This window comes from Serinus canaria, chromosome 1A (genome assembly GCF_022539315.1).
Source record: "Serinus canaria isolate serCan28SL12 chromosome 1A, serCan2020, whole genome shotgun sequence".
In the NCBI taxonomy this organism is placed as follows: Eukaryota; Metazoa; Chordata; class Aves; order Passeriformes; family Fringillidae; genus Serinus; species Serinus canaria.
Window position 1 is genome coordinate 14,067,701 of NC_066314.1, and position 21,657 is coordinate 14,089,357.

Consider the following 21,657-nt stretch of genomic DNA (forward strand, 5'->3'; position numbering starts at 1 on the left):
TCCACCTGGATGTATGGACAGGCTGGGGAATGAGAGGCTGGAAAACAGCACCGTGGAAAGGGACCTGGGGGTCCTGCTCAGTGGAAAGTTGAATTATGAGTCAGCAGTGCCCTGGCAGCCAGGAGGGCCACCTGTGTCGTGGAGGCATCAGGCACAGCATCACCAGCTGGGCAAGGGAGGGGATTGTCCTGCTCTGGTCTGCTATGGGGTGGCCTCATCTCGAGTCCTGGGGGCAGTTTTGGGCACTACAATATAGAAAAGACATTAAACTATTAGAGAGTGTCCAAAGGAGGGCAACAAAGATGGTGAGGGACCTTGAGGAGAAGCCGTTTGAGGAATGGCTGAGGTCACTTGGTCTGTTCAGCCTGGAGGAGACTGAGGGGACACCTCACTGCAGTTACAACTTCCTCATGAGGGGAAGAAGAAGAGGAGCAGACACGGATTTTTTGGTGACCAGTGCTGAGGGAGTGGCCTGAAGTTGTGTCAGGGGAGGTTGACGTTGGGTATTAGAAAAAGGTTTTTCACTCAGAGGGTGGTTGGGCACTGGAACGGGCTCTCCAGGGCAGTGGTCACAGCACCAAACCTGACAGAGTTCAAGGAGGCTTTGGACAGTGCTCTCAGGAGTGTTGTGTGACTCTTGAAGTGTCCTGTGTAGGGCCAGGAGTTGGACTCATGGCCCTTTGGGGCCCTTCCAACTCTGCTTATTTTGTGAGTCCAAGCTTGGATTATTTTATAAACTTGGTGCATTCATACTTTCAGTGCTGACCTCTCTGTTTTCACTCTGCATATCAAGTGTTTCATAATCGGTGACATGAAAGTAGTCTTAGGCCTAACTGGGTATCATGCAGGGGGTGCACAATCCTTTTTGAGTGCTGTGGCATAACTAATTACACGTGGATGGTATTTCTTCATTCACTGGTAATTTGGTCTGAGTCACCATATTATGTTTTATAGTAACAATAACCCTTCTTTAGAATTACATAGCTCAAGCCAATATTTTATTAGATCTCTAACCAGTGTAAGAACAAGACTTGCTTCAGGATTAATTGATGTACCATTGCAGCTACTGAAAATAGGCAGGAACTTAATGAGTCATACTAGGTGCATACAGTGATACAAAAGTATTGTTTATTTTAAACATCAAAAAGTTACTTTTCTTTGGTTCTGTGGCTTTAAAGTCAATATAAAACCTGTTCACCTTATCAGGTCTTAGTGTAATGTCAAAAAGAACTAGTATAATACTTGTAAAACCCATCCTGAACACAAGCACTTCCCACTCCTGTTTATAAGCAAGTGCTGTAAACAGCAACCTTCTGGCTGATTGTCTGTAAGAGGGAGCGAACTGTCTCTTCCAGCTCCACCAGCTGCTTGGCTTTGTCTTCCAGAACTTTCTGATTGTTTTCATATGTATTTTCCAAATCTGTAGGCAAAGGAAGGTGAAAAAACCAGCTTAATTGGTGTTGTTTTCATGCATGTAAATAGTTGCAGATAAACTGCAAAATTATAGTTACAGATAAACTGCAAAATAAATAAATATTCAAATTTATTTCTATTGTGGAACATATTCTGATTGGAGGGAAAAGCCAAAAAAACAAACAAAACCCCTAAAAATCGAGAAAGGCTGGAATGGCATATTTTCGTTTCCTTAATATAGGGATGTAAAGGAACAAGGAAGTTATTTTCCAAAGGTGAAAATCCAAAAGTGTATTTTGAGTGTTAAAATAATTGTCATTCTTTGCTCTATGGTGGCTTTTACAGAACCGTGAAATGTTTTGGCTTGTGATGATTAAGACTACTCAGCAAGTCACAGTAACTGTGCAGGAATAGCAAAGAGGGGAAGAATTAATTCCTTGCCTGGCAAAACCAGAAGGAAAATTTAATTCTGTCTCTGGTAGCAAGGGGCAGATTGCGTTGTTCTGGTTCAATCAACTTTGTCAACAGTAAATGTTAAATTAATCTGTGAACTGGAACTCTTGTGTCCTGATTAGCTTTTGTTTTAAGAGCTTTCCAGGGTGGGGTGAGGGGAGTACTGTTTGGAGATAGGGGTCTTGCTGGAACAGACAAGTCCTTGTCCTGAGCGGAGCAGTTTTGTTCCTTCCCTGTGGTGGTTCTGGGGACAGTGAGAGGTGCCCCACCAGAAGTTTGTCTCACCTGTAAGTTTCAGCTTATTCTATTGACATCTTTGCTTCAAAAGATGTCCGGAAAAGAAAGCAGATCAAACTTCAGTAACAAAAAAGTGCATTTTCTTTTCCCCTTCTGCTAGTGAATAGCTGGTTTAACAGCATGAAATTGCTCCATGTTCTAAGGTGCCAAATTACCTCCTCAGAACAGCCTTACCTTTGAGCAGCTGGAGTTTGCTGTTTGCTTGAGCCAACAAGGCTTTAGCTTCATCTTGCAACACGCCTGCTTTCCTCCTGGCCTCGGCCGACTCCTCTGTCTTCCTGGCAATGAGCTCCTCCACCGTTCTGTACTTGCCGCTGAGCTCGCTGTCGAGCACCTGTTCCGAATTCAAGCACAAGATGGAGCTCACACAAAGCCAGTACAGCGGGAGTTGGCTTTTCCTGCCTCTGTCCTTTACTAGTCCGGCTGCCAGGAGAGACTATGCTGGGAGCTCACTTAACAAAAGCAAAAACGGTGTCAGGATATTTCCTACTTTCTGTCCAAAACTAAGGGCTGTGGTGAAGACTCATCAGTTGCTCTTTTGCAGATCTGTGGCTGTTTTACAGCTTCAATACTGGCACTTGGCAGAGATTTATGGGATTCAGTTACAGGGTTCTGTAACTAATGGAAGCCATGGCCCCTAGAACTGCTGGAAAGCTACACCTGGCACTGCTCCTGGCTGAGTGTTTGTATCTGGGGAGGAATAGCCTTGCTACCCCTTCAGCAACAAGAACTGAACTAGCTGCCCAGCTGGTGTTAGTGAAGGTGCTGGCAAAGTCATGAGGTTGGTTTCTCAGCTGTGCTTTTGTTGTGGGGTTAACATTAAGAAGTCCTATGGCCCAACTAAATTCAACTATTGAGCAAGATAACAAACATAGCAGCACTGGAATTCTCTTGTGTTTACTTGACAGCACCTGAAATTCTACTTAGTGTTTGGATATTGTTGAGTTGATGGATAACGCAGCTCTCCTGTCAGAAAATGGCTCTCTGGAGAGTGGTAGGCTAACTACAGACAAGAGATGGGAGCAATGAAACTTCCTTTGGCAGATTGGTCGATTTTTGTTTTGTTAATGAACATTCTTTTGCTATTACAAAAGTGTGTAGCAAACATTGGGAGTAATGCCATATGTTCACAGAGAAAAGTGTTGCATCTCTGATATTTAGCAATTACTTCAGTTTTATGTTAAGATAATTATTTTTCCTGTTGCTTGATTCTGTATCTACCAAATTCTGGTTTGTTTGTCCTGAACCTATCATTGTCATAGAACCATAAAATACTCTATACAAGTGGAAAAAAAATACTTTCAGTGCTCCTGTGACATAGAGTAAAGCTAAAGAACCTATCTGTGAAAGGCTGACAGCGTTCCTGCAGCTATTTCAGAGCCTGAAAACTTCCCAATAAATCTCTCTCAGGATCTGATACCAAAGTAAAAAGTTGCTATCTTTGTTAAGAGCATAAATGTTGGAGTATTTTCTACCCCCAGAATATGAACAATAAATGTGATGGATCACGTGTATTCATTGATCTCCCTTTAGCCAAACCTGGGGGAGTTTTGCTGGCTTCTCTTTAGGATTGTTCCTGAGCTTCTCACCTTTTGAACTTCTTCAGCATTTTGTTTTGCACTATTAATTTTGTCTTCTATATTTTCCACATTCCCTGAATTTGTAGCAGCCTTTTGCCTAAGGTCTTCAACACTCTTCTCTAGCTCAAACAGACGTAAGGTAGCATTGTTCAGTGTTTCTGCAGATGCTGCATTTTCAGACTCAATCTAGGAGAAAGAAGAATGAGAGTTAGACTTTCAAAAGACAATGGATATAACACTAAACTTTCTCCATAAAGCTTGCTCAACTAACTAGTTTGTGTCTGTATATCTGAGTTATAATCAGTGTTTTAGTTTTACTAAAAATGGCCCATTGCAGTCAGGGTGAAAAAGCTCAGTGCTTGAGAATGGTACATCTGGGGCTGCACAAGCATTAAGGAATATTGTCAAAAAGTGTTTGATTGCATTATACACGCAAGAGTTGACTAATCCATTGACAAAAGTTCAGACATTTGACTCCATCATGTGATAATGGACTTGTGAAGCTTCTAAAGTGGCCAAGCTTCAGAAGTATAGATAGCACTGTGGTCTCACAAGGGCTTTGAGATGAAGTCTGCAAATACTTTATCTGACAAGGCTGTAGCACTTGGCACTTCATTCTAGCATTTGTTTATTTTAGTCTGGTGCTGCAGTGTGGATGACACTGAGCACACCAATACACAACCAGTGTGGCTGACAGGTGTGGCTTGCCAGGGGTCTTGTCAGACCTGCTGGTTTAGAGGGCTACAGTCCTGCTCATTTAACTTGGCTGGGCAAGATATGGGGTGAGAAAAGCCTTTTGGTGGGTTTTTTTTTGTTGTTGTTGCTGAGTGGCCTGGTCTGTAGCAAAAAGTCCCCTAGCATCTGTCCCACTCACTCAAGAGTTGATGTGAAGGCAGGAACGATGCAGTTTAGATGCATTTTACATCAATTTCTAAGCATCAGACTTGGTGCTGTTTCTATTATGTTAATAAATACTCATAAAGAACTCACTGAAGTCAGCAAGTCTTGAGTTCCTTTAATATCTTCATCAGCTTGTTTGATGGCTTTTTCAGCTGCATTTTGGGCTTTTTCAGCTTCTTCCAGTGCTGCTTTCACCATGTCTGCAGTGACTTTAACATCTGTTGCACCTTTGCTGTGGAGCAAGATTGTTAATACTAAAAATGCTCTTACTTTGGAACTGGAAAAAGAGCATATGCTACAAGGGGGCTGGTTTTCCCCCTTACTGAAGGAATAAGGATTTACAACAGGGAAAGTTAAACTGCATTTTCTGATGCAATGAAATTGAACAGGGCTGCATACCTTGCTCTTTTAGCTTCTTCCAGTAGCATTTCTGCTCTGGCAATATCTCCAGCACTCTGCTGCAGAATGACCTCAACATCAGAGAGGCTTTCTACACGCTCACGAATATCTTCTGTCAGGGCCTGCAGCTGCTGGGGAGTGCTTGGCATCTCCATGTTCAGCACTTCATTAGCCACTGCCTCAATGCTATCCAGGTCAGCACTGTCTTCTAGCAGATGGACACAAATTACAGAGATGTGAGTAAAAGCTTCTCTCTGTCACATCTCAGCACTCAAATTCTTGTTCAGCTGCTTCCTTAAGAAGGAAAATCATGAGAAAACTTCCTCCCCCACATTTATGGAAAATCAAGGTGTTAAAGCTACTTCCCAAGGTGAAAATTCCCTCTTGGAGAGGCCCAGCAGGTGTGTAGGCCCTGCTGGCACAGCTCTCCTGGAAGCCATTTGAAGATCTTGGTGCTCAGCTGCACCACTCTGGGGAGGACCTGAGCCCACAGGAAACAAAACCAACAGCTGCACGTAGATGTATTTGTGCTCCCAGCATAGTCAGCCCTGAGCAAACAGGCAAGGAATAGGCTGCTGGCAAACAAGGCTCTCATTTAACCTTCACTTGCTTTCTTACAGAGAGAGAAATGAAGTTTCTGACTTCCTTCCCCTTTAATACTACTTTGTCTTTCTAGCCAGAACTTTCAGACACACTTGGCAAAGTACAGCAGTACAAAAGCCTCAGCTGAAATGCACACAAGAACATGTCACAGTTTGCTCTCACTTTCTTATTATCTTGGTTTTCGCTTGTTTTTCCTCATGTTTCCAGATTTCATCATACACACTGTCTAAGGGAGGTGGGGGGAATGTTGAGCTAACTCTTGGAAGATAATACAGATGTAAAGCTGGTTTTCACAAACTCAGAATTAAAATATAATTAAAATGTAATGTTCTTACGCATTAGGAAGTCTCTAATCTGTTTAATAAGATTTCTCAGATCTTCATTGCTTCTGTCCACTTGCTCTTTTGTAGCATTGGTTTTAAGCAAAACTGCTTGTGCATTTTGTTTGGCTTCATCCGCTCTCTGTTTTGCCTCAGAAACCTAAAGAAAGGAAAATGGAAGGCTTGCTTGCTTATCTTCTTATGCTTTAGGGCTTGTTTTAAAACAATTCATCTGGAGACAGAAGTAATACTAACAAGGAATTCTTTTTCTCATAAAACTCACAGAACACTTGGAAGCTGGCCCTGATCCATACCATCAGTGCTAGTTTAAACAACTCAGGCTGATGTTTAGTTATCCATGAAGGTTCACTCTAGCAAGCTCCCCTTCTGAAGATGTTTACAAGCATGATGAAGTTACACAACCCAAAAGAAGTATTTTCTGCAGAAAACCAGCACATACTTTATCAATTAGTGTCTATGCTACAACAGACAGATTTTCCCTTTTCTTTTTTACTATCTTAACAATTGATTTGGCATATTACCATTTTGGAGAGTTGCTCAACTTCTGCTAATGCACTGAGGATGTCTCTGTCAAAATCCATAGCCTTCTGCCAGGCATTGTGAGCCACGGTCACCAGCCCATCGCAGCCGGGGCCTCCACACTTCTTCCTCCCCTCGTCTGTCCGACAGCTCAGGCCCCCGCACTCAGACTCGGCACACGAGGCTCCCGGAGCAGTGCCACACGTCTGCAGGGACACAGGGGAAGCAGTCACAGCCTGATTTCCATCCCATTGCCTGGGGGCTGGAGTAGGACACTGCTCTATCACAAAATTTCAGAGTAAACCTTTTTTTTCAAAAGCAAAACTATTTCTGTTAGCAACACTGTGCTGAGAGTTATCCACTGCTTGGTCAATTGTTTGGTAATGAGGTAACACAGGAGTTGGTTTAACCAGAGGGAAAATTAGAAAATTCCCTGTTCTTGTGAGGCTCTTTTACCTTTTCATGCCCTCCCCAAACTCTCTTTTTGCCAAATGATAGTCACTAACTCAGGTTCTGCAGCCAAAAAACCTCCCTGGGAAAACCTAGGAGCTGAGCCAAGTTAGCTGCAGCTGTCTCCTGTGAAGTGTAAATGAGTCCCTCTTACCTGTTTGGCACGTAAGCCAGCAGTAGCTAGAAAGCAGAAAGATGTGTGTGTGTGTCTCATGATTACACCTCCAAGCAACTTAGTATTTACTGCCTTGATAAACATCTACCAAGATTTCAGTTCTTAAGAACAGTCAGGGCAGGAATGTAGGGGAAGGGAAACTAAACAGAAAGATGTCTCTTTCTTCCCTTCAGAGAAAAAAGGAGGGCTGAGGGAATGGGAGGGATGACTGGTTGTAAAGGACAAGGGACAATCAGCATGTGAAGAACTCACTCTCCACCACAGGCCTGGCCTGCCTGGGGGAGTTAATGACCAGTGCCCTGCAGCCTGCCTTCACCCAGGGTTGTTCAGGGATTGTTCACTGAATGCAGCTGGCCAACTTCAAAGAGAAACTGAGGGAACACCCAGCCTCTCCCAAGTAAAAGCCATCCTTAATCATATTTACAGATGAGCAGGCACCTTCAACAGAAATAATGCCCTTTTGACTCCAGCTCCTTGTAAATTCTGCTGTGTCTCGAGCAGGAGGATGAGCCTGGGGGGATGCTGAGGCCCATGGGTATGTGCAGGATGCAGCCTGGGCAGGCACTGTACAGGCACAGAGTGTATCTGATGGAGCTGCAGAAGAGAAGAGGGGAGCCTAGGGAAAGCAAGCACTGAACTCGGGATAGGCTGAAGAGGATGGCTCTCAGCCCAGCAGATTTGCCACACTTTTCTGCATGCGGGAACTCCATCCCTAGCAAAGAACACTGGATTAGAACAGGGGTGAGGCAAAAACAGGTGCTCTGTTGGGGCTGGGAAGAGTGGGAGGAAGACCAGCATGAAAGGCTGGTCTTTGAAAGCCAGTAGTGTCAGAGCCCACCAGTTAAACAACCCAGCTCTAGCCCACAAAATCGAGGGGTTGCTCAGCCAAGCAAGGTGCATTTCTCATGACCCAACCAGGCATCTCACTCTGCCATGCCCTACAGCTCCTCCCCACCCATTGCTTGGCCACAAACCAAACTCTCTTTCTGCTACGGGTTTATCCCAGCCATTCTCAGCTGTGTACCTTCTCAGCCACCTCAGAGAGATCCAGGCTCTGCAGCTTTCCAGCGAGTTCATCCAGAAGGCGTGACTGCTCCTCTTGTTTAGCCTTGAACTGGGCCTCCTTCTCATTGATTAAGTCTTCCACTTCCTGCCGCGTTCGCGCTGACAGCTCCACGGCGCTATCGGGATGAACAGTGGAGGCATTGACCCTCTCCTCTGCCTCCAGGGACATCTGGAAGTACTTGGTGATACTATCCAAGGCTCCTGCAGAAATCAGAGGGAGCTGATGAGAGCTCTGTTGAGTAACCCAAAGTAATGTATACTACAGATGTTAGCGGATCAGGGCTAACAGCAGGGCTAGTGATATTCACATTAAAGGAAACGCTGGCCTTGGCAGCTGTGCCATTGCAAGGATGACAGAATTTGGCCTCTTGTAGAAAAAAACGTTTGCTTCTTTGCTTGGTGGAGAGTGTCAAGCTGGTCTTTGAAGTTAAGTCTTTCTCTGACCCTAGTGACTGAATTCTGCTTATACTAAGGGCAGAAGGAGATATGGCCTTTGAAGGTTTTTAGGGGAACAGTCTGTTTTCTAAAGATTCCCTTATTCCCCCAGTTCTTATTGTTTGCCATGGGATGTCTGGCTTATGGAGTCACTGCTTGGAAACTGGTCAGAGCTTTCCTAAGAAACAACTGCTTGATGAAAGATGCTGATTTATGGAACTGTTGATTTTGGACAGCTCCTGGAGAGGCCTTGTGTGGGTGTGAGGGACCCTACGGGAGTGGCTACACTCTGCACCTTGGGGCAGCTTTCTTTTGCAGAATGCCAAAAGTCAGGGACTCCCCTATTCCACATGCTACTCGCCTCATTCTGAAATCTCCCATATTCACTGGAAACAATCTCAGACTTCCTGCAAACCAGGAAACATATCAGAAAAATTAAAAATACTTTCCAGATTTGCAAATAATTTGGTGACATTCCCTTTCCTCCAGCAAATTTTGATTCTTGGCCCATTTCAGTGTGCCAACGGACATGCCAGGCTTGGGTGGGTCAGGAGAACTGGACCTTTTACCACAACCTCTTTTTTTTCACCCAGAAATAGCAATTTAACAGACTGAAGGGAGCAAGGGGCACATCTTGAAATCTGTGGTGCACTTTCTTCTATTGTGTCTCATCTACAACGTGCTCAGCATGATACCTTAAGACGATTCTGTGCCCCAACAATTTGAGCCAGCTTTGCAATGTGCAGAGGAAGAGTGACCGGATGAGGGGGCAAAAATTCCTGCTGCATCAGCAACTCTGCTAATGCACATAAAGAGCCTCTCCCTGAGGAACTGTGTTTTATTACAAGTTAGGAGATTAATCTGGTACTTAAACCTATGCACTAATGAAATTTTTGGCCACCCTGCTGCTTTCTCCCCCACCCTGTGACACTTACCCCGAACATCAGAGATCTTGATGAACTCCAGCTGCTCTGCAAGCTCTTTCACGACATGGTCGAGACTTTTGGCATCTGTCTCCAGGGCACTCAGGTCCATGTCTGTGCTATTGCTCTTTGCTGATAAGGCTGATAGGTTTTCTTCTATGTCAGCTATCTTAACTGTAACATCTGCTGTCAGCTTTCTGTAAAACAGGCACAGGACTCAGCATGGGGAGGAAAAAGGATCATATGCCTCATACTTCACTGGAGCATGGTGGCTAGAGATGTACCCAGCTTCTCCCATGGCAGGACCTGTCCTCCTTCAGTGGAGCTCCAAGTGATTTGTAACAACATGCTGCCTACCTAGAATACTGTTTTGTTTCCTTTATTATACAAACCTACTTTTTAATCTACAGCACATTTATAAACCCAAAGCACCAAACTGCTCAGAAAACAGCTGCATTGTGTAAGATTAACTGGAGGGAGATTCCAGAGCACTGGAGTAATGCTCTTGTATCATGGCAACTGCATAGGTCAGAGTTGACTACTATGATCCATACATAATTTGCTTCCCATCCCACACAGCTCAAATGTAGTTTTGATTACTACGAGCTCTTCAGACAGAATTGAACTTCACGAAGCAGGGAGGGGGGGAGCCTTAGTTTTAACACAATGGATTCTTTAAACTCTACTGTACAGATCCCTCCTCACCAGAGTTTTGAAGGAAAACCTCCTGCTCTAAGCAGTCACTCAGTGAGCCATAGAGCAGGCTTTAGCTAGTGGGATAGCCCTAAAAGGAAGAGCAAGTGAGTTACATATCAAGGCTGATGTGGAACAGAAGTGCTTATAGGAAGCTATTCCCATCAAGCCAAGCCTTTCCTCATTCTGAAAGAATCAAGGCAGTATTTAAGATCTAAGATCAATTTACAGCTCTCTCAACAGCCCAACAGCATGCTGTTTTCCAGGACTCCTCCAAAGCCCAGTACTTTCTATACAGCCAGAGAGGAGCAAGAACAGATACACCTAAGGAATGTTAGGGAAAAGCAGCTCTTCAGCTGCTCTCATCTCCCTCAACACACACAGCGTCCAGAAGCAGCAGCAACCTTCAGCTCTCCAGCAGGAGGGAGGGGAGCTGTAGGACACAAACTATTCCTAATTGAGACATTTGTGCTTTAATCCTCACCCCTTTGCTTTGTGCAGTTCCTTTCACAATGCACAAGCAAGTTGGAGCAGTTGCAGACAGGGTTAGAAAGCCTCTGTAATCCTACTTAGACTGCCCCATCTCCAGACTACCATCTTTGGTATGCTTAGCCCTAAAAGAAAATACAAGGCTTCTACTCTCAGAAAAAAAGGAAACAATCCTTGTTATAAACCTGGTGCTTCCCCCAACACGTGCTCAGAGTGCAGAAAGAAGCCCAAGTTTCCAACTCATCAGCTACACGAGGAAATCTAGGAATTTAATCTCTCCCCCTCTTCATTCTCTCACATAATAGCAGTGTTTGTCCTTTGCCCTGGGGCAGCACAAGGCAAGCATGAGTGGCTCCCTGGTAATTAGCTGCCTGGAGAGCAGTGGGAGCAGGATAACCCGGCCCAGCACGTGGCAGCTGCACTGCTCCTGCCTGCCCCACCACGTTTCTGCTCCCTGGTTTCTGCTCAGTGGGAAGGGCACTCATGCCAGTGCTGAGCATGGCAAGGTGCTCCAGCAGCCAGAGCAGCACCCTCACCCAGCCAGAGTGCCCTTAGCCCAGCATGGGGGCATCAGTCACTCAAGTAAATCCCAGCTCACTGGAACTCCTACTTCTTCCCCAGACAGACTTATTCATGTAACTACAACTGTACTCACTCTGCTTCCTCAAAGAGATTCCCAATGTTCTTCAGGGGCTCGGCTGCTGGATTTTGAGCAATGATGGTTTTAATTTCAGTGAGCTTCTCCTCCAGTGTGTTGAGCGTCTGCTGGTATGGGCCAGTGACTCCAGTGACTTTGAGGGTATTGGCCCTGTCCAAGAACTGCTGGGTCCTATTAGCCAGCTCGCTGATGATCACATCCCAGAGGGCAAAGCACTGGTGGCAGGGCACGCAGTCAGGGAAGAAGCCTGAGTAGCCCCGGGAGCACTTGTCACAGTGCAGCCCTTCCACCCCCTCATTGCAGATGCACTGCCCTGTGGCACGGTCACACTGGGGGGTCTGGATGCCACGAGGGTTGCAGTCACATGCTGGGAGGAGAAAAGAGCACATGTGAAGGCCATGGATGTGAAAAAATCAGGGTGTGAAAAAATCAGTTATTATAAAAGTGGTGAAATGAATACAGATGTGGTCAGTGTCTCAATTATGGTTGTATCACTTATGTATATGGAGGAAGAAAGTGTGAGTGAGAAAGGGGAGAGAGATGAGGAAATAACTCAAGGGGAGATCAAGATTTGCACATCTTGGAAATAGGAACAATAATAGAGCAAGGATGGACACCGCTTGTTGCAATGTTCAGATGTCAGCTGAATAGCAACTGAAAACAAAGATCCCAGTTTCTCCCCTGCAATGAAGAGTGAGTGGACAAAGGCTCTCAGGACAGGAAAAGAAGTGGCAGGCAGGCACAGAGCAGAGGGTTTAAGAGCAAACCATGAGAGAAAAAGGAAATTGAACTAGGAACAGCCATTTACTGTCTCCTCCAGCAGAGGAGTAACACTCAGGTGAGGAATCCTGCAAATCATAACCCAGCCACCTTCCCCTGCACCTCCCACAAACAGCACACTAAAAGGAGATAACTGATTACACAGCACTTGGTTAAGTGGAGGAGCTGTCTTCTGTAAGGCACTGTGGATGCTAAGAGTGGAAGGGCTTCCAAGAATAGGACAAATCTATGGAGCAAAAGTCCTTGTGAGATCTTCTAGGCAGAGGTACAGGGACTGGCTCAGAACATGCTCCTGCCATGGATAGTGGGAAAACATTCACAAGACACACTGAGGAGCCTGGCACTGGGCTGACATTTTGGGTATACAGAAAATCAGAAAAAAAATCTGGCAGTGAAAATTAGAATAGAACAAAGAATTTGGTCATGGGCAGCCCTGTAGTGTTTGAGGTGTTAAGGACCAAGAGCCTACACACTGTTTGTCATCCTCAATGTCACCCTCAGTGGAAATGAGGACACTTAACAGATTTATAATTTTTTAAAAATTATTTCACACTGAGCACCAACTTCAGAGTTAGTATTCACACCTTCATGAAATGCATTTCTTTGGCACTAAGCCATCACAGAGAGAAGTTACTCACTTAACTCAGTGATGCACTGTCGCTGCTGAAAGCACAGACACGCTCTGTACACAACAATGCTATCAGGAGAAGCGTTTCCATGCAGCGAGGCTGCCACTTGACCTCCTTAATTACACAGGAGGCAGCAGCAGCAGAGGACATCACCAACATGCAAAGCTTTTTAATAAAGAGATGACAGCAAGCAGCAAAAAGAGAGGCTTTGAAAATATGCACATCATCTACTTATCATTATGGCAGAGTGCACCCTAAACAGGTCAAGCACGTGTTCCCCAAACAGGAAAAGGACTGGCATACCTGATAAAACTCCTCACTTACACATCCATTTACCAGGCATTCTCAGAGGAGGTTAAATGGCTCAAAAAGGCCCATAAATCAATTCACACACCCAAAGCAAATGCCCCCTTGAAAATAGGGCAAAACACAAAGCTGTTTTCAAGACTGTACATTGTTTGCTTCAATGCCAGAACACAGTGGTGGTCTTCAGTTCAAAAATTACACAAAGAGCCCCAGCAGAACAAATCGCTCCTCAACAAAACGACTTTCTTGTACAACGTGAATATGATAGGCAAGAGACAAAAATAACTTCTGCTGCCTGCACAATTGAGCAAAATGGTCTTTTGTTCTTTGAACTATACCCTGACACAAGAGATTGTTTTTACTTTACATCGAAAGTGCTTAAGTAGTCAACTCACCATGGAATATGTTCCCTGCAGGCAAACCATTGAGTTCCTGTTTGAAGGTCAGTTAACCCTTCTGTCAACTAATAAGGCCCTTGGTATAATGATGAATTGTCCAAATTCCTCTGTCTAGAAAGAGGCTAAATGGCATGTGGTTTTTCTCAAAGATCCTGAGGTCTGATCAAGTTACATGAATACTTGCTGCTGGCAAATCAGATCACTATATTTACTCGCAGATTTAAAAGGCTTAAAATGTCAAAAAAAACCCGTAACCCCATATTGGTAATTCTACTCCTGAATACCTGCATGTTCAGGAAAGCCAGATGACATGGCTTTAGTAGCATTTACATGGTAAAGTGGATTCCAAAATCTCTGGAGCCAGAAAATACTACGGAAGAAGAGAAAATAATTTAGGTACTAACATACTGTTTGGAAAGTGAAAACCCAAACTCCACAGCTGCCTGTCGGGGGATGATAACAGCAAAGAAGTAATTTATTCTAAATGCAGAGCAACAGTTGGAAGAATACAATCCTACAAAACTCCCAAACCAAGCTTTGCAGGACCATAAGAAATTGTACAAGGCAGCTAGAAACATTACTATGTCTTATTTCTCCATTTTAAGACTTTTTATCAAGCTCACAAGCAGGCAATCCTGGCTCTGAATTACCTCAGCCCCCTGAATGAAATGCATATAGAATGGCTTTCAAAAGTGCTGGTTTCATATTGCTCTTCCTCCTCTTCATTATCTTCCCAAGACATTAACCACATACAGGACCACATCAGGTTTCACCCCTAACCATCTCTAACATCTCTAGTGGATGACTCCTGTACCTTGTGCCCTGGACACCTCCCACCAGGCATTTTACACCCCAGCAAGGAGCACGTTCAAGGCCATTGAAGAGGAACACCTTCCCTTTATGCCATGATGGGGATCAAACCCTCCACTCACTCCAGTTGTGGCCAGTTCTCAAGAGAAGGAAAGCAAGCCCAAGCAAAGATCATGTAAAGCCTTCTTTGTAGTGAGTAGCACCTTGAGCACTGCAGTCCACCAGGCAAATAGCTCAGTGCCAGCTTTCACCTCTGCCTCAGACAATGCCTGCCTGCAAAGAACCTGCTGGCTTCAGTCTCTTTGACTTCATCCTAAAGGAACAAAAGCATAGTGACAGTGGCAGGATCTATGTGAAAGGAAAGGAGGCCCTCTGAGCTGGCACAGACTGGAGAAGATTGGCACAGGATTGGCAAAGAGCTCATGGAAGAACAACTGAGTTACAGATCTATCATTCAAGATGGTGGGTGCACATGCACCAGAAAATTCCTGTGACATTCTAGTACCACTGCCAATGAACTGGGATGTGAACATCAGAGATACCTTGATTCCTATCACCCGCTAGAAACGGAGCAAACACCACGTCAGAGCGATCCAGCACACCATGCCCAGGACTGTGTTTGACCAAAGTACCCACCACCACTTCTAGCCACAGCAGAGTTCTTGTTCCCCAAACGCCTCCTCTGTCCAGCTATTCCTATGGCCACGGCGGGACTCAGAAGCAGTCCTGTACCCGGCAGGCTAACTCAAACATGACCTTCAAAGTATTGCTTTGCTCAGGAGATTTTGGCTCCAACCAGCACACTCCTAAATCTGATGTAAGACCTGAGTAATACAACACATCCAGTGTTAGCATATATCTGGTTAATCAGAACTTTTTCAAGAATAAGAAACACACAGGCACATCTAGGGATGCAGATGTGCCAGCAGATGTTTCAGATGCGGCTTAGTAGCTACCAACAGCTTTATACTCTACTTGTATGTGGTATAGGGAAAGACAAAGTCCTGTAAACTCCATTTATGTGGCTTCCCTATGCTTACATGACAAGCAACTGGAAAAGTAGCTCATTTTGCACTGCAAAATCAAAGAGATGTTGAGTTTACTTCAAGATACTTGGATGCCTTGACCACTTAAGAGTTGGAAATGCCTTCAAGACAAATGGTTGATTACTCTCCCTTCAAGCAGACAGATGGCCCAAAGCCAAGGTGGAGGGCTGAAAGTGCTGCTTGCACTGAAGATCAGTGTTAGACAGGCTTCAAATCTGTAAGCAGAGCGGGACACAGCAGTACCTCCCGTGGAAAACACAGTGGAGGAAAAGAAGTCTTTTGAAATCGCTGGCCCAAGATTTAAGGGTTTTCAAAGGAGCATTTACTAAATTAAACAATAGGTTTCTGTTCTGAAATGTCATTTTGGAACTGGGCGTATTGTTTTCTTTAACTGAGTGTGTAACTCAATCACTGATTCTTTTGTGGCATACTTCAGCTTCAGGAAAACCATATTTTTGGAAAAGTTTTAGCCAAATTCTTCAGTCAGGATCTGCTGATTAGCAGATTATGAGGATTGTAGCTGTATCTGTTTACAAATGCATCTGCACGTATGTGCATGCACACACTGAATATCCATGGGTAATTTCTGTATCACCTTCATCAGTGCGTTTCTCCTCCTCCTTTTTCCTGATCCTAAAGATAGAAGAAACACTCAAACATGTATACCAAATGCAATCATGTAAAAACCTAAGAGGAGAAATCCAAAAGAAGCAAGTAACTAGCTTGAGAGGTTTGCTTTAAGCTCAAAAGGATCTGTGAATTGCCTTATCTTTTACCTTCTCTGACAGCCCTGCTATCTTTTCCTCTGATTTTAAGTATTTAGAACTCACTTCCATTTTAACTACTGTAATTCAATATGCAGTAACATCACTTAATTTAAGCTCAGATGTGTCAAAGCACTTGATACTACAGCAGAGGTGACAGAATGGATACTGAATGGGCTGTATGAAGACCAGTATCAGTGTCCAATTCTTTACTGAGGGATGCCAGGAACAAACAAGTGTTGTACATCACCCTACACTGAATAGAAATGATTTTTCCAGAAATATTTTTTTTACTGCTTGAGACTGATGGCGGCAAGCATCAAACATTTAACTCCTCCACAGGAAAAACACAAAGGTTTTGTTCAAACATGATTTCCTGGCATCATTTCCCAGTGGTAGTGAGGTACTGTGATAAGAAAACCATTCAACGATTTGTAAGGTTGAAAGTTTTGCAGAGCTAGCAAATTTCTTCTGAATAATCAGCTATTGATTCAAGTTACCCTGCAAGCATAGTGCTAACTCCTCAGCAATATGATTTTCAGTAGGAATGTTAATATAAGTTCCCAGCCTAAAATTACTGGAGTTGTGCTACATCTTAATATGCTAGCAGACCATGCCAAAAGGATAATTTTCTGGAAATAATCAATACACATTACAGTACTTTACGACCCTAGGTCAATTATGAAACTTGAAGTGAAAATTCTATTTTCTTTAGCGCAGAAGTTGTCTGACTTCCTTTAGGCACTTGTCACAGAAGGAAACAAAACATCTCTGAACACCAAAACCATCTCCCACAAAAGCACCCTATGTGACTAGTTTAAGATCCAGGTGTTAAATTTTAAGACTAAAAACTTATTCTTAAATGGCAATAAGGTAATTTTTGGTGAACTGCTGTTCCTGTACCAGCCATATAACAAAGACTAAAAACTGAGAAAAACAACATTCTTGTCAATGTACGCATTGTGTATTTTACAAAAAAACATGGTTTTTTTTCATTGCAGTTCAATAAATTCTGTGATTTTACAGTGACTCATGTCCAACACAGGACATGCTTCTTGTGAAGGGGCTACAGCAACACCATCTAACTTTTAATCTCACATAGTGCCTCCTATTAACTGCACTCTGGTCTGCTTGTTCAACTTATTACAACAGTAATGACAGTAAAATTGTCATCTCCTTCTTATTAGATGAAACAAAAACTTTTACGTATCTACTGTGCAAAGGCATTGTTTGAGCTGCCTCTGCAGCCACTCCACATCTGAGGCTTCCCAGGAGCCTGCAGCCTTCTGCTGGAGACGTGCTTTGTGGGTTGAAGCTGGTGCAGAACTCAGCATGCCGAGTCTTGCACTTTAGTTGCCAGGCTTTGGAAAAGCTCCAGCAGAATGCCTGGGAGACCTGAATTTGATGAACTCTGTAGTGCTATTATTTACTACCTTAGGTAGGATTTTTATGCACACACACACATTCACATGCAGGTTCATGCAGAGCTGCAGCCAGCTGGAGGCTGGAGCAATGCAATGGCAGAAGAGTCCTGCCAAGGGGCTGGCACTGCCTCCAGAGCAGGTGATGCTCACAGCACAGCTCCTGCCCACTGTAATCCTCCCAGGGACCTGCATGAGACCAAATGCTGGGCTCTTCCCCACCTTCTATGCCTCTGCTGTGCTTGTTTCAGGTATTATGTTGAATTCAGGGAGAGAATGTTGTGCTTTTTCAAAGCACAGGGAGTAAGCAGTCTCTGAAGACCCAGCCACAGCCTCTCTGTGGTGTGTAATCCCCAGTGGACATTTGTGTCCTCACAATGCTGTCCAAACACAGGCACCCACCTCAGCTGGCCCCAGCAGTGTGGTGCCAGTGTGATCTCTGTGGAAGTGCAGAGAGGAGGCATCTGATGACATTTTCTCTCCACAGCAGGGGGCACAGACTGCAGCACACCCAGATCAGGTACAAAAACCTGCCTTCCCTGGCTTCTGCTTCACCATGTCTGATCTTACCAAGGTTTCTAGAAGAGACATCACAGGCAGCACCTGGCAATGGGGATGGCAGGGAAGAGTGCCCTAGAGCCTTGGTATCCCCTGGAGTGTATTGGGACCCTGGGCCACACTGACAGCTCACTGCTGCTGCAAGTGCCTGAGAACCCATGGAGAGCTGCAGCCCCAGCCTGTCCTAAATGAGCCATTTTGCACATCTCCACGCAGCTATGTCCAGAGCTTATCTGCAGGCTCTTGGGATTTTTCAGTATTGTAAAGCTTGACAAAGTAACATGAGCAGTATGGTCCCCATTTCTCAACAGGAGCTTGTGTTTCTTGATGCCAGCAACCTGAAGATCTTGAAGAGATCTTTAGTGAAGAGATCACACATCATTGTCCTTGGAGTAATTGATTCACTCTGTGGTTTCCAACCTTGAGCAGAACCCACTTGCCCTGGAGAGTGGAGGATCCCACGCTGGAGTCCTTGGGAGCAATGTCCACACCTCCGCACCAGCTTGGTGAAGACTGCATCCACACATGGTTCAGTTTTTGCTCCTCCCCATCCAGATGGTTCCTATTTTGCTCCTGAATGCAGCACAAAATGTGGCCATAATGTCTGCTTGGGCCAGCAAGAACACGCCAGGTGGCAAATGCCACGGCAGGAGTCCACAGGTTCCCTGCAACTGGAGCAGATGTCTTTGTGACAGAGCCTTGTCTCAGTTCCAGCTTCACTGGCTGCAGGCCAGATCTCTGCTATTTTCCAGGGACACTGCTCAGCAGCTCCTTAACAGCACGGTTTTCTGCTTGCAACCTGCTTATCCCAGAGAACTGCTGCCTGCCCACGCAGCAGCTCAGGTCTGCCAGCCTGAACATCACCACTCACTCCCCGGGGCTAAATGAGGGCTGAGAAGTCAATTGTCTTCTTGCCAAGGAAAGACAGGAGACAGGCAGGAGGCACTGACCCCGGCCTGACTGGGGAGAGCCTGCAGCACCACCCGGCTGGATGCGTTCCACGAGCCAGCACACGCCTGGAGCCTGTCCAGAGCATCATGCCACAGGCTGCCACTGCTCAGCCCTGGGCAGCAGCTCTCCCCACCTGCCACAGAGACCTCCTGTTGGATGTAATCATGAAGGAAAAGCTGCCTTTCCACCCGAGGAAGTCTCCTCTGTCACTAGGGCACAGAAGGGATGATGAACTGGAAGGGGAGTGTAGATCTCACACGGTAAAAACAGGCTCTGAAGAATATATTCTTTCTTTACTTCATAAAAATTAAAACAGGTTTTCACATGTTCAAAAGACAGCAGGAACTCCACGAGAGATCAGAAATGATGCTATGCTGCAAAATCCTGCTGATAAGGTATGCAGATGGACTCCATCAATAAACCCTGATGGAGACAACTGATAGCAAAAGACAATCCCTGCCCTGGAGCCAGAAGGGTCAGCACACCCTTTACCATGTCAGAACACACAGCCCCTCTCAAAAGGCAGCCTTTCCCCCAAGAAACCCAATATGTACTCAGGAACTGGGACAACTCCCCAGTCCTTTCATCTGCTGCAGTAACCAAGTAGCTGTGACCTGCCTATCTATCAAGATAATGGGCTCTAAGGTATCTCTATTGTAAGGGATTTATTAAAGACCACAGCAAGCACATTCCTCCCTGCAGGAAAAAATACCTTAAATCTATTGCAAACCCTCCTGGCAAGGGCTTCTATTTGAACAGATCAGAGATACAAGTTTGTTCTGGTCTGGACAATGTTTGAAGTTTCTTTTCCAGCTAATGAACAGACTTGTTTATAATGAAAGGACAGAGGCCATCCAGTTTTCTAAACAACCTACTTGACGGTGCTCTGTTTTGCAGCATGTAGCTATGGCTAACCCACTGCATGGTTTCTGCTTTCTCCTTTATTTTTATCTGAAATATAAGGACAGTCTCTTACTAAACAAAAAATCTCCAGTCTCTGTAAGAAGGCTCAAGAGACAGAGGTCTTCAGCTACATACAACTGAAAGGCAAAGGAAACTGGTTTCCAGAACAATTCTCAAACTCAAATGCTTGTGATATGTTTTCTTATCATGCTGGCTTACCTGACAGCATTGCAATCTTACCCTTGAGGAAGAGTTACTTCTAAACAGGGAGGTTTATTTCTAAATAAAGGTCACACAAGAAAAACACAGACAAGCACGGGCCTGGGCTCCTGCCACATGTCCCATCCTGCAAGGCACCAAAACCCCAGGGCAGACCTCACCATGCCTTTGTCCCTCTTTTCCAAGGCTGAAATGGGCTGCTCCTGGCAGGGGTGTCCCAGTGAACCGGGGTGTGATGGTGTGCCCAGCCACACAGACATTCCCAAAAGGAGCAGGTGGAGCAGGCACCAGGGTTGGACTCACCTAAGCACTCCACGGCCGGGTCACCCCAGAAGAGCTCCTGGCACTCCCGGCAGGTCCGGCCTCCGAAACCCGGCATGCAGTGGCACTGCCCTGTGAACTGTCAAAGCCAAAAAGCAAACCCATCAGTGAGTTTGCCCCTCGGCAGCCCAGCCCCGCAGCAGAGCGGGGCCGAGCCCGGGGCACAGGGCCGTGCTCCTCACCTCGTTGCAGGCGGGGCCGAGGGAGCGCGCAGGGTCGCAGTCGCAGGGCTCGCAGCCGCTGCCGCTGGCCAGGCGCCAGGTGTGCGGGGCGCAGCGGTCACACGTCTGCCCCACCACGTTCGGCAGGCACCGGCACTGCCCCGTGGCCGCCGCGCAGCGGCAGCTCTCCGAGCCCTCGCAGTCCTCCCGGACAGTGCCCAGGTAGTTGCAGACGCACTCTGTGAGGGAAAGAGCACGACACCTCCACGTCAACCTGCACCCCGCTACCAGACTGCCCTGATTTCATATCCAGTTTATTCTCGGAGTCTGCAGAGGTGTGGGCAGATGCTGGCAATGCCAGTGGCCAGGTCTGGCTGACCCAACACTGAATGACATCCAGCACTGCTCAAGAGCCCTCCTCGTGTCCCCCTCCTCGTGTCCCAGCCCTCCTCATTCAACCAGCCCAGCCCTCCCGGCTCCTCTCCATTCCTCCCTCGGTACAACCAAAGCCCAGGTCTGCCCAGCTCTCCTCAGTCAGCTACGGTAACAGATCTGCTTGAAGTGGCCAACAGCAAGCTCACCTGCTCAGTGACCCACCTGTCCTGTTGGGCTATGCCTGATACCACATGAGAGGGGGTCTGCCTCCCCACCACCCATTTCAGCTTCCTGTCACAGCCCTCACTCCCACTGCCAAACCACACCTGCAGGGACCTGGTGTAAACAAAAGCCAAACCCACCCCCCACCACCTTATCTCTGGAGAAGATATAAACAGAGACCAGTATCAAGAGGGTAAGAAGCCTCCCTCCTGCAAAATCCTCCCTCCTTTCAGCAAATATAAATGCTGTCTCTGAGCTCCATCTCAAACACAGAGAACCAGGAGCCCCACCCCGCTGCAAGGCAGCTACAGGCAACTCCAGCTGGAATTAATAAGGTTTTTCCTCCACCCCAAATGCTCCCAGGTAAAAAGCACTCAGCTGTCCACTGCTGCCCCTGACA

At 45.8% G+C, this 21,657-nt stretch overlaps 1 protein-coding gene across 1 annotated transcript in view; it reads right to left on the reverse strand.

Annotated features, from left to right (window-relative positions):
* Positions 1-1,106: 1,106 nt before the first annotated feature.
* LAMB1 (laminin subunit beta 1) overlaps positions 1,107-21,657 on the reverse strand; it is a 41,839-nt gene continuing 21,288 nt past the window's right edge. Inside the window, exons 22-33 of the mRNA XM_030238105.2 lie at positions 20,682-20,899; positions 20,482-20,578; positions 11,391-11,760; positions 9,566-9,750; positions 8,155-8,396; positions 6,508-6,711; positions 5,981-6,125; positions 5,043-5,250; positions 4,734-4,875; positions 3,753-3,929; positions 2,338-2,497; positions 1,107-1,420 (exon numbers count right to left, since the gene is read on the reverse strand). Coding sequence (XP_030093965.2) covers positions 1,284-1,420; positions 2,338-2,497; positions 3,753-3,929; positions 4,734-4,875; positions 5,043-5,250; positions 5,981-6,125; positions 6,508-6,711; positions 8,155-8,396; positions 9,566-9,750; positions 11,391-11,760; positions 20,482-20,578; positions 20,682-20,899 — 2,285 coding nt within the window. The 3' untranslated portion in view covers positions 1,107-1,283. The remainder of the gene's footprint in view (positions 1,421-2,337; positions 2,498-3,752; positions 3,930-4,733; positions 4,876-5,042; positions 5,251-5,980; positions 6,126-6,507; positions 6,712-8,154; positions 8,397-9,565; positions 9,751-11,390; positions 11,761-20,481; positions 20,579-20,681; positions 20,900-21,657) is intronic.